Genomic DNA, 12,917 nt, shown 5'->3' with positions numbered 1-12,917 from the left:
ATTCCATTCATAGTTAAAATCGTGCATTTCATAAAGTTAATATTTTTCTCAATATTAAAATCATATTTATATCAACAAGATTACATCGTGAAGTACTATCAGTGAATAGCAGTGATAATTGAAGGTTTCGAAACGAATAGGTAAAATGATCCTTTTCAAGTCGTTCAGGTAGCCCCGTTTTCAATGGTTCACCCTGTATATCGGAATCACTTGAAAGGTTTGAGCGTTGCTTTATATACGATTTCTTCCTGGAGGAGTTCTATGTAGATGTGAGTGATGACTGGTGAAATAGACGAACCCGTACTAAAGCCTGATCCTTGCTCTCGTAACAGTCGCCTTGGAATAGATAGCAGGTTCGTATAAAGTATCGGTGTACAAACTCCGCATAGGGCTGCCCGTTATTTTGCTACTGATTACTTCTATTTTATCTCTGATTGATACGTACGCGAACAGGAACCGGACGTCGAAGTTTACCAGCGTACACAGAGAGACGTTGCGCAGATGTCTTCCTTTTCTTTTTTTTTTCGTTTGCTGTACTCCGCTCATGAAGTGCTTGTCTATCGATCTCTTTAAATGGGCGACTACTGCGAGTCGCGTTACAGTATAAGCTCTTCCGGGGAGCTCTGATAAAGTTAATTGCAATGCTTGGCGAAAACCCTTTCGTAAGGACACGGGGCTTTCATCGAAACTTTTCTGACGATAAAAACTGTAAGAACCGGCCGCCTGCGTTAAAATCTTGGAAATTTTATTCCCGTGATATTGGTGTCGAAGTGAGAACGAAACTTTCTCTAGTACAAACGGGTTATTCCTGTGAATATTGTTGGACTACTGCGATACGATTCTTGGAGTGAATTCTTATTAGGAGCTAAGTTTACCTTCGCGAATGAATTTAGGAAAGTTGTAGGAAAATGATTTTATTAAGACAGACGCATATTTGAACGATATCGAATACGGAAATGAACAAGAAATTATTTCGTCAGAAAAATAATTATCTTCGACCATTTCTTAAATGATATTTGTATAAATCATAACAAAATTATTTATTCGGAAATTTTCATAATGTTCCGCAGAAAAATACCAAAATAAAATTAAGATTATTAACCAGTAAGTTAACCGAAACCTTTGCATAAACACACTGATCCTCTGTGAATTTACCAATTATTCTTATCGAACCGTCGTTTGTCGTGAAGTATCATCTATTAGCAGTGTCAATGACTCCGGACAAAAACTGTGCTCTCAAGGAAAAAGTGCAGATTGAAGCAAGTTCGGAAAGATTCCGCTAACTCGAGATAGGAACCTTATCGGCTTAATTAATCCCACAAAGTGTCGACGCGACGTAAGATCATTTTTATTCGATCCTCCTCGTTAGAGTATCTTAACTTTTCTGAAAAGATGAAATTCGCGTTGAATTGACTTCATATTTTGAATAGCAACTTACTATAAATAATAATGTCAGGAACAATACTATATCTGAACGAGTCACCATGCAAATGTAATGATTTAATAATCAGATAACAGTAATTCAAATATAGAGACATAATGAAACACAAAAACTTAATTTTCAGTCATTCTTTTAGAAATTTGTACTCTCCTCTGTATCGAATGGGATATATTTATACAGATGTTTATGTACTTTAAATTGTGAAAACACTATTTTTAATCCTACTATTTCGATAGCCGATACAAATTCGTTTTCACAATGCTATTCGACCCGCCGTAAAACTGTTTCAATCATAAATTGAAAAGGAGTAATTCAAAAGCTTCAACTTTTTAGGAACTACGACGAAAACGTGGACGTTTAATATTTATTTATGTCCTACAAGTTTATGCTTGTTCAAGACAAAAAAGATTTTACTCTAGGGATGGTACCGCGTCAGATTATCTGGCCATAATGCCTGCATATTTGATCTAATAAATTAAATAGACTCATATATCTTCATCTCTTGAGGTATAAAGTACCTAAACTTTTAAAGGATGTACAACAAAATGTAGTTAATGGTTTTTGCATGATGAAACACCTGCAAGTTCTCTGCCTGTGTTTAGCAACACTTAAATTGAACATTCGTTGTTAAACCACGTGTGAATTATATAGCAGAAAAATATTAACTATTCTTTATACTTTTATATTTATTTCAATTATACATAGTATAATGACGTCAAGTCTCAATGGAATAGTAACCAAAAAAGAGGTATAAAAAATCTTAATAAATCAAAGTATTAGTAATTCCACGTCTCAGAAATTAATAAACAATACGAAATAAAAAAAAATCAGGACAAATTTTATTTGAACGAGTTGCGAGCTATTTGGGACATGTGTCTTATGTATATTCTGGAAAACAACAGATTTAAAGGAAAAACGTCAGATATGGGTGTGACGGTATGACCATGTAACTAACGCGTCTGACTCTTACACATTCTTTCTACTTGGGTTTATATTTGATATGATTGACAGCAGTAAGATTTACGACCTTTCACGTTCACCGTCTTCTTCGATAATTTATTGAATGATTCCAATACACGTGAATCATGTAAATTAGTACACTTAGAAGGAATTTTTTTTAATATGTAGGTATTCACCACACATTTCAATAAAAAAAGCATACGATCTAATTACCTCGTCGACCACATTACTGAGCCCCACAAAATTTTACATTTCCATCCGGAACATCTAACAAGATGTGAGAGTACACAGTTATTTCGAGTAGTAATATTAACCGGTCTACCCAGTGTCTCACCATACATCCGAAGAAAATGATTAATTCTAATTAACCGCATGGAACGGTCTAACTAATGAATTCACAGAAACGCGCAGAACCAACAAATGTCCCGAACTAATAAAAAATCCCGCTAGAAATCTACCCGTATCATAAATTCCGTTCGATATAACACGCTTAATATGTTATAGACGAGCTATTAAATTTCCATAAAACAAGCCTCCTTCTTATTACCAACGGGGGTGGCCCGAGACTTATGGCGCGCGGCTCATGTACCTAGGAATGACCGTGCTCATTCGACCGTTCGTTTTGTTGTCTCGAGGCGTCCTTAAGTATATTAGCATTACGCATGACTAATGGGAATAATGAAGGACGTGATTACCGTTAATGCTGTACATTACTTTCTGTCTATATACAACAACAACGTCGCGTCCCCACGTCGCCGTGGACGTTACGAACGCCGTCGCCGCCGTGCTGATAGGTTAAACGTTTCTATTTTGCTCGAGTTGCTTGCTTACTTACACGCTTTGCTACGCAGGTCCCAAATTTTTAGGGTACGGTCGTAACTGCCTGTAACTACTTTTGAAGGCTCGCCAAGAAACTTCGCCGCCATCACCTTCCCGCAGTGGCCCGTTAGAGTGTGCTGAAGCAGAAACGGGGAATACCGTTTTAGAACATTTACCAACACGTTTTGAAGTGATAATGGGATAATTCGGTGACATACATAGGTACGTGACGTGTTAAAGAAAGGGATTAGAATGAATGGTGACAATTCGACGGTTGGATTTTATTGTTGGGTATGTTCCTATGGATATTCAAGAGAGATGCCAAATGATGTAAATGGTGGGACGAACATCCTTATAATTCATTATTGTACAGGGTGGTCGGTAACTGATTCTACAATCGCAAAGGAGATAAATCTATATTAAAAAATAAGTCGAAAATATATTTATTCATTTGAGACTCCTTTGAAAATAGTGTCTGTTGCCTACGCATGCAATTATCGTGTAGGACGTGGCTAGCGCGTCTGTTCATTGCATTCCGTTTCTACTTACTACCATGGCGGATACGCGCGTTTCAGATTCCTTTTCAAAGTTGATTCTCTTCAAAATAAAGCCCTTTACAAACACATTTTATTTGTACATTTTCGACTTACTCTTTTATGTAGGATCACCCCCTATGCGGTTGTACCGCCAGTTACTGACCAATTTGTATACTATTCTGCTTTCGTTTTGAATCTCGAGACAGAATTACCTTATTCATAATTGTTACCTTAAATAGAAAGATATATGTGTTAATTATTATTTTCTTTTATGGTATGTAGAATGACTCCAAAGTCGCCTATGAAAGTCAGCAATAAAAACATGGTTTAAACAATTGAACTGATTAAAATTTTATAGTTGGTAACTACAGTAATTTCTTTATGAGTGCACCACTCGGGTCTGTTTCGGAGCATTCGTGGCAAAGGGGGAAGGTTTTCAGCCCCTTATAAATTTGTTTTTTAAAAAATAACGAATTACTGTTCCATCAATCATGAACTCTGATCTCATACTATTGGTCGATGATGCATGTATCGTAATTGTTCATGTAGAAATGTGCTCGAAAACGTGTGATTAGAATTTAATAGTGCCTGTCAATGTTGACCTTAATCTCCACTGACATTTTGCAAGATAATCCGAGCGCAACCAACAGTGGTCATTTTATGCGTCAGTATGTAAGTGACACGAAGTGCCCGCATTACCGAATTGTGCACTTCACGCAATATTGATTTTCAAATTGCATCCATCAAATTGTTATTTCGCAGTACATAATATTATATCATTATGCCGTACCTTGTTGGCAATTAATTTTGTTTCCAGTCAAGGTACTCAACGTATATCACGAATAATGACTTTATTTCGTATAGCATTAAATTGCAATTACTGAAAATTACATTATAATTACATCCATTGCAGCTATAAACGAAAAATATCATTTCAATAGCTTATCATTGTCATGTTATATACGTACATTTTGTGAATAATTTAAAGGAATCGACTTCCCTTGTATAAAAAATAAATAAATAGAAGTAATGTTCTGTAGTGTCATCAGAATATGAGAATTCAAGTTCCATTTAATATTATTTTCCGTTCGTCTCGATGAATTTAAATGGACAATAACAATTGCGTGTTTGTTATGTTCACATTAAATGAACTATTTTTGCGCAATCGTACAAGTAACTATCGGTTATATATATTCTAATGTTAATTAAATACAGAGCATTCCAAATATCCACTCTCACTCTCGAACTTTGACACTTTGAAAGACGTAAGAACCGACAAAGTTAGTCTGCACATGGCCTATCCCCTCCTCCTGACATTTAATGGTAAATAATTCAGGCGTGACGTCGACAAGAGAGGCACGAACAACTCAAGGGCTCTTTCCTGTAAAGGGATGGGGAGGGGGATGGAGGAAGGGGCGCCATGAAAAAGAAGACTTCGCCAATTTTAAGGTACACGGTCGTCGGGAGCTCTTGAAAAATGTCCTAATGTAAATTAATGGCCCGGAAGTTTAGCCAGAAGGGCTCTAACGTGAAAGGAACACAGGTAGGTGAACACAGTACCCCACCTACGTTATACGAGCCAGCGAAGAACTTTTTCCACTTTCGTGAAAGAGAGTAAAAGAGAGGAGAGTGAACCGAACTATACGATAATCTAACGTCTCGAGAAGTTGGTCGAAAGCGCAGGGGCGAGTCCGCGTTTCTTACGGGAAACATTAAACGATCCACTGGATTCTCTTCCTCAATCGTCCTTCACCGGAGCACAATCCGAGTTTCGCTTGTGTCGTTTCTAATGTAGTCGTGTGTGAGTTAATATTTTCTTACCTTGCAGTACGACGTTATAAATCATTCACTTCAGAATCATGAAACATTAATTGTGAGTCCTCGGACTTAATATTTATAAGTTGACTGCTGATTTAAATGCATTTATAGCTTGTAGAGATCTATGAAGTGTAATGTACGATAAATCTTTCATCACATGCTACAAGCTTTCTAGTCTATTCTTAACCACAATTAGATATTTAAGAGAAGAAAAAAATATGGTCTACGTTTGCTCTTATTTTATTGAATTACTCGAGAAAATGTCATTTTTCGTAAAAATCCGCATTCTATTTGTACGGTTACTTAAAGAATTTGGCGTGCCAGTAACACACTGATAACCTAGGATTGCAATAATTAATACTTAGAGAGTCAACGATCTAATTTCATTATTAGGTGTACCAATAAGTAGTCCACTCTGTCGTCTAATTATGAGGCAATACATCTGGAATTAAAAGTATCTTCTCCATTGTCTACTGAAGAAAAATCGTGTAGTATGTTGGAAAATCATTATGAATATAAGTGAAACAATATACATCCGATTCCATATAACCAAATACCGATTTCATCAAGAATTCGTCAACGACTTATTGGCACATATAATATTCTTTTTAAATATACATTCTAATATTTTCACAGAAACACAGCTTCTGTTTAGGTTGGACACCTGCATCAGACGTTTCCAGCGTCTTTTAGCGAAGTACTGTAACGTACTGTTAATATAGGTAAGGTCGCTGGAGCGTCCTTCTCGGAAGGTACAGGCCAAGATTCACAAAATATAACTGATATCATCCTTTCTTTTTTTTTCCTTACGAGAAGCGGCCGCAGCGGCGGCGTAAGATGCGTACCAGATGCGTACGCGGAATAAAGCAATAAACTCTTTCGTAGAGATCAATCGAGAGGGTGAACCGACAGCGGAATACGAAGCAGAAAAGGGGAATACGCAGAAAGAGGAATAGGTTGATCCCTCCGAGCTGTACGAAGGTTCAATTAAAGTCGATAAAAGCACCGAAGAAGAAGCTGGTAACCTTCCTGGAAGCAACTAGCGACCCCAGTTTTACAACCAGTGCGTTTGTTTCGTTCTTAAAGCGTATAAGAGCGAACAGCGGTCTCGAGTCTCTCCGCCGATGGATGTACCACTGTAGCTGTTGGTTGGGTACGGAAACAAACATAATGTTTTATAATAACTACACCGTGGACGTTTATACACATTCAGATATTTATATATTAATTCGTAAGGGGCTGGAGTTAAATGGAAATCAATTTGGTTCATTAATACAATCATTGGATCGGAAATAAAATTAGGACTTCATTAATTATTATTTGAGACAGTTTATTGCATTTTGTACGTTTGAATATTTTATAATACAGAAATCGGTATAATTTTTATAACAGTAATTGGATGGCGTTATAATAAATTATTGTGTTAGTAGAGCCCAGTTAATTTCAGATTTAAGTTTCATTGATAATTTTGCATGCTTATGATAATATTTCGCATTCGGTCTAGTTGTTCTATTTGTTCAGTGAAATATGACATGAGTATATGAAATATGACTGACTTTTAGCGATGATTTAAGCAGAGCGAGATAATTGAATTATTCTTTAGCAAGTATAACCATTCGTATTGTAGGTAAATATGAAGTTTATACACCAGTTTCTAGTATGAAGAAACAACAGGTTGGACCAACAAAGCATTGTTTGTCTATGCTCACTTGGCCGTTCGCTATTGTACTACGAAGATTACCCAATTTGCCGGTCTAAAAGCTTACTCCATTGTCGCGATTATCGAAGTCGGAATAAATCCGTGTAACGAACAACGCGAATGCAGCACTTTATAAAACACATTAAAAATGGTTGAAAATTGTTGTTAATCGACGAATTGAAACCAGAACTTAATTTGCTATAGTTTATTCGTGATTTAAGTTAAACACGATTAATATTGATTTAGAATTATTAGATTATGGATATTTATGCAAATTTAGGTATTTATGGATTAACGTGCAGACATTGGAATCGAAACTATCGAGCTGATTAAACTTCGTTAATCTTTTTTTTTCACTGTACTCATTTTCCGAGAATCATATGTGCTGTAAACGCATAAACATCCACATTCTAGTAATTATTAATACATTGAGCGGATGAATTATTGACCGATCGAGATAATTATTCAAACATTTTGACGCAAAACAACATTTTCCAAACAGCCAACGAAACCGTTGTGACGTAGCTCGATCGTTCTGGTGATTTCGAAGGGAGAGCAACACAAAAATTCAGTTCCGCAGTTCGCAAAGGCAGGATCGAATGAATCAATTAGCGCGACTCCGAGACACGGTTCAAGCCAATTTATTCCAGCATCGTTCCCACGAGTGCGTGACTTTGATTACATGAGAAACACGAGCATTACGTATGAATGGAGTCGGTTTCATTCACTTTTCATGAACTCCTGGAAACATCTTTATTAATCTTGGTCGATTTCATTCAATAGATTATTATGTAAGATTAATTGAGCTTACACTGAGAACGAGATGATTCATTGTGATCCAGAGGGCCTAAGTAACCGTTTAATATCAACATCCTACCTGAACTCAGAGGCGCCTGATGATGTTAGATATCGACAGGAATGCACAGTTCAACGCGCGAATAATTATACGTTTCTTCTTTAGAAACCAAAACTGGTCTGTACTACTTTACGAAATCAAAGAGAAAAGTGAATTTAGCTGATGGAGAAAGTAACACTTAAAATATTCGTCTGTAAAATTCAACGCTGTTATTTGTTGTTGGCGATAGAATGAGCAAGATATAAAGAAGACGTCACAAATATTGAAATTTTGACAAATAATGTTGTGTATAAATTACGTCCAACCGCACAACAAACAGGTTTCTAAATAAGCGTTAGTCATTCTACGATCGTTCGTCACTTAGAAGGGATTAGCAAAGTAAAGAAGATGGACAAGTTACTTCCGCATGAGTTAAGTCGGATTGGCAGAAGCGTCAGCGAGTAAAGCTAGACTGGTTCGTTACTGCAGTGAAATGTATAATACTCAATTTCAATTGACACTTTATGGAGAATTAAAATAAATACAGTGCGATATTTGAAAAACAACGGTAATACATACAAGGTGTTTCCGAATTGGTAGTACAACCTAAAAGGATGAGATTCTATATGCAAACAGAAGTCAAAAATGTAGAATAACATTTTTCGTGCGAAAATCGTTTTCGAGAAAATCGAATTTTAAAATCTTCTGGATACGCGGGCAATTAAATGGGACTTGGCTAGTATGTCTGTCCATTGCATTCCTTTTCTACTTATTGTCATGAATACCTACGCGTTAGATGAATTTTAAAACTTGATATTTCTGTTTAATGCTACCGGAAGAAAAACCACAATTAAAATAATAAACGCATGAAAACGAATTTTATTTGTTTACATTAATTAACTTCCATTGCTAAAACGACGATATTTCGGTCTTCAGTATTGTATATGCAGATTTTAGTATATTTCATTTTACTGCTATTACAAAATGAATTATTTCGAACATAATGTAGTATAAAAACAATGTTTCAAGTGCCTCCGTCATGTATGACGTGCCATTTCTATTAAACTGGAATAGTGGAGCTAGCTGATCATCAGAAAAAGTGTAGAAAATTCAGTCGCTCTCTGTATGCACAGTGTGTCCCGTACTACTTGATACTCTTTAGAAACAAATGTAGGACTTACGAACTATAAAATAAATTCGTATCAGCATTATTGCTGAATTTACGTCAGAGTTACATTGAGATTTGTGTTACAATAACTTTTCGTATGAAATTAATTCATACAATTAATTACTGATACACGATAACTGGTGTAATCAATTTAATTTCTTCGTTAACGAACAACGATACGTATACGACTCCATAATTATGGTTTACAATTACACATACACGATCACAATAAACAATAGAAATATTGACATTGAATAACGTTCATACTTCATATGAAATATACATTGATTTTCACTGAGGTGCAAGACATTCAGTTGACGATCATTTGACACCGTGTCAAACGCTCCACTCCATTATTCTTTAAGCAATATCCCCGGGAAAATGATATAACGTTAAAATTATATGGTTATAAAATCGCGTCCGTATGCTTCGTCCCACCTCATTATAACATGGAAATTTCAAAACAAGATGCGTATAATTTCGCTTTTAAATATCTAACTGTCTCCTCCGTGTACGCTGACACTTTTATGGACGCATTTATAAGGATATACATAATCCTAAATCGAACAGTAAGTGCCCATACCACCGACGTATATCACGTCCATTATAAATAACATCGAAATATTATAATCCCCATTTTAGAGGATACACTACGTCCAAGCCGCGCGCGCGCTAAATCAAACCGTAATTTTCCCTCAAATTCCATATCGAGAATCGTTCGAACTTTACGACGCTTACGCCGCCCCCATCGCGAATCTCGCAGTCGTTCCGAATAAATGACCATGAAAATACATACGCGTCTAACGGGATCGTTTCGAGTTATCCTTAATCGGTGTAACTGATTTCGCGTGACATGGACGGAACCTGGAAACGAACTTGAGCCAGTAACCCAAAGAAGCTACCACAAGGACATCAGGAACAAGGAATCCAGAGCTCTCGTGACGAGACGTGAAAAGAAAAGAAACGAAAAAAAAAAAAACGACCAAAATGACGTCGACTCAACGCTCGAATACGCGTAACTGGTGAGGGGGGATCGTTACCAGAAACGCAAACATCAGCTACTTTCGCGGAAAACATCTCTCATCGCGGGACACGGGACCAGGTATAGATATACATATAGTGTGCCCTCGCTTTAAAGCAAACTTTACACATAGTAGAATACTTGCACGCGAACCCCAGCGACGGTTTCTATATACCGTTCTCATCGTTTTTCACTGCCACTTCGTTAGCACAACGCGGCGCGCGGCGCTTCCGCGAAGCCAGAAATTCCGCCGCCTAACGTCCTGCCATAATTACATCCACCCCGGCCAGCCGGTGTGTTTTCGTTTTGATTGGCGAAGGTTGTCGTACCATCGCTGCTCGATACTTGACGAAGAAGAGAGGGAAGGGGGGTGGGTGGGTAGGAGGGAGGACACATCGGTGAATCGTACCGGTCCGCCGCAAAAAAGGATGCGGTACACGTGACTCAGCGACATAGTGGAACGCCGCAAACGTCAGCCACGGGCTTCTCGAGCGGTATACGAGGTATTGCCGTTTTATTGGTTTTCCGCGAAGATTATAGCGTGTTAATCAATTATGGGCACTCTCCGGTCACGAAGAATACGGTTAGGAACGGTGGGAGGAGGGGACACTGGCGAATCGAATGGCGAACATAGGGTAAATATCCCAATTACTGACGGTGTTCCTATTATTGTCACCTTATTTATTGTACACTGACTCAGACCTAACCCAGACACTGGCGAATCGAATGGCGAACATAGGGTAAATATCCCAATTACTGACAGTGTTCCTATTATTGGGAAATAGTGGCGTAGGGAAAAGATCATTTACCAGTTGGTATCGGGAATTTCTGAAATTTATGGGATATTAAAACTCGATTTAATATTTATTTCAGTACTTGAAATAAATTTACCAAGGTAGTAGTAGCTAATGGTAGGAGGCCCTTACGCTACTTTTTCTCCTAGAAAAAATTTATTATTAAATTCGGACTATGATTTACATAAAAATAAAGAAATACCTGTGTTTGTATGTACAGACAGCCAAAAAAGTCGCACACTCTTTAATACGGAACAAGCTTTTGAACATTGAACCGAGTGACTTGAGCTTTTTTGTCGAAGTCAGGACGTTTAGTTTACTAATGATGTGTCGAAAAAATGTTGAAAAAGTTGCAACTGGCTGGAATCGCGTAGGAAATAGTAAAGGTCACTCGACACCACAGCCATTCGGTGTATTGGAAATCAGAAAAAAAATTAAGAATACCAATAACATGGTTAATAAATGCATCATCGTATGATAATTCTTACTGTGACACTATAAATAGAGAAGAAAATTAATTTCAATCATTCCAACGTCTGTGGAATTCTGTAATTGTATTATCATTTCTGTCTGCAAGAATTCCCAGGGGCGACAAAGGGAACATTCAGCCTTTAGAATTCCCGTGTTATGAAAACCGACCCGTGGCGTCGATGCACACGAAATGGCTGCGCGACACAAAAAATTGGTGTGGCTCGTACAGGGCGTGAATCATAGTACATAGGTACTTCGGAGCTTTTATCGAAGAATACTTGGGCGTGACCCAAGTATTCAACTACTCGGCTCCTTCAACCCCTTCAGCCGGTGCCTAGTCAACCTATATTTTCAAGGCTACAATGCTAGAAAGGCGGAAAAAGCTATTTCCCTTTCTTCTTTCTTCCCTGGCTTCCGTTTCCCCTCCCCGTTCTTCTTTACCGATTCAACACTAGTTGCTAGCCAGTACTCCTCTGTATCCCCTCGATCGCGGTTATAGACCACGTATATATTCGAAAAATGAGAGGGAACGATCAAAAGGCGATAAATTACAGCTGACGGGTAAACATTCCCGTTTAATTAATCCCATTAGTCGACCGCCATTTGCCGAAATTGAGACATACCGGACGTCCCAATTGGATTATCATAACGGAACTTTAATAATGGCATTACTGTTATAATTACTTTGTTGAAAGGCTGACTGTTGCGCTGTGTATATCGATCATAGATGGTCCGGCAAAGAACAAACACGTAAAGTGACGATTTTAAATCGATTATTAATTAGGAGAAAAATACTGTCGCTTTTAATGGTAAAGCTAGCGGATAATTGAGCGGTTCCGTGGTTTATTGGTTGCTGTTCACAGTACAATGTAGTGTACAACACTTCGACAAAGCAAACTTTTAACAGTGTATACTTTAATATTAGTATGTTGGTATATTTACATCTACAATTTATTTCTTTAACTACAGATCGTGATGGTAACTTTAAGTACCAATCTTATAAGATTGGTTGAGTTAAACCAAGTGAATTAAAAACAAATAACAGAATTAATTCCTGATCTTTCGATATTTATATGTGCAGTACTGTAACTTTTAATGTTAAAATACTGAATATGATGAAACTTTTATAGGCACAGTTTCATACTTTCTTCAGTCAGAAAATATATATTCTTGTGTAATTAGGATAGAGAGTATGTTTCGAAGACGTTATAGAGCTTTACTCATTAGCTATTGCACCATAATCCCATTATATATTTATTTCTGTTTTTACAGCGTGAAAGGGAATTGAGAAAATCGACGGAACTTTCCTACGTAGCTAATACTAACTCGTCCATCGTATCAGTACTCAAAGATAA

The 12,917-nt window shown here is 37.2% G+C and overlaps 1 protein-coding gene across 1 annotated transcript in view; it reads right to left on the bottom strand.

The window, feature by feature from the left end:
• LOC107187587 (autophagy-related protein 16-1-like) overlaps positions 1–3,357 on the bottom strand; it is a 38,804-nt gene extending 35,447 nt beyond the window's left edge. The window contains exon 1 of the mRNA XM_015575714.1: positions 3,237–3,357. Within this exon, the coding sequence (XP_015431200.1) occupies positions 3,237–3,327 (91 nt within the window). The 5' untranslated portion in view covers positions 3,328–3,357. The remainder of the gene's footprint in view (positions 1–3,236) is intronic.
• Positions 3,358–12,917: the final 9,560 nt, after the last annotated feature.

Source organism: Dufourea novaeangliae, unplaced genomic scaffold (genome assembly GCF_001272555.1).
Source record: "Dufourea novaeangliae isolate 0120121106 unplaced genomic scaffold, ASM127255v1 scaffold89, whole genome shotgun sequence".
Lineage (NCBI taxonomy): Eukaryota > Metazoa > Arthropoda > Insecta > Hymenoptera > Halictidae > Dufourea > Dufourea novaeangliae.
Note: the sequence above shows the minus strand (reverse complement) of the source record. Positions and strands in the feature narration are given on the sequence as shown.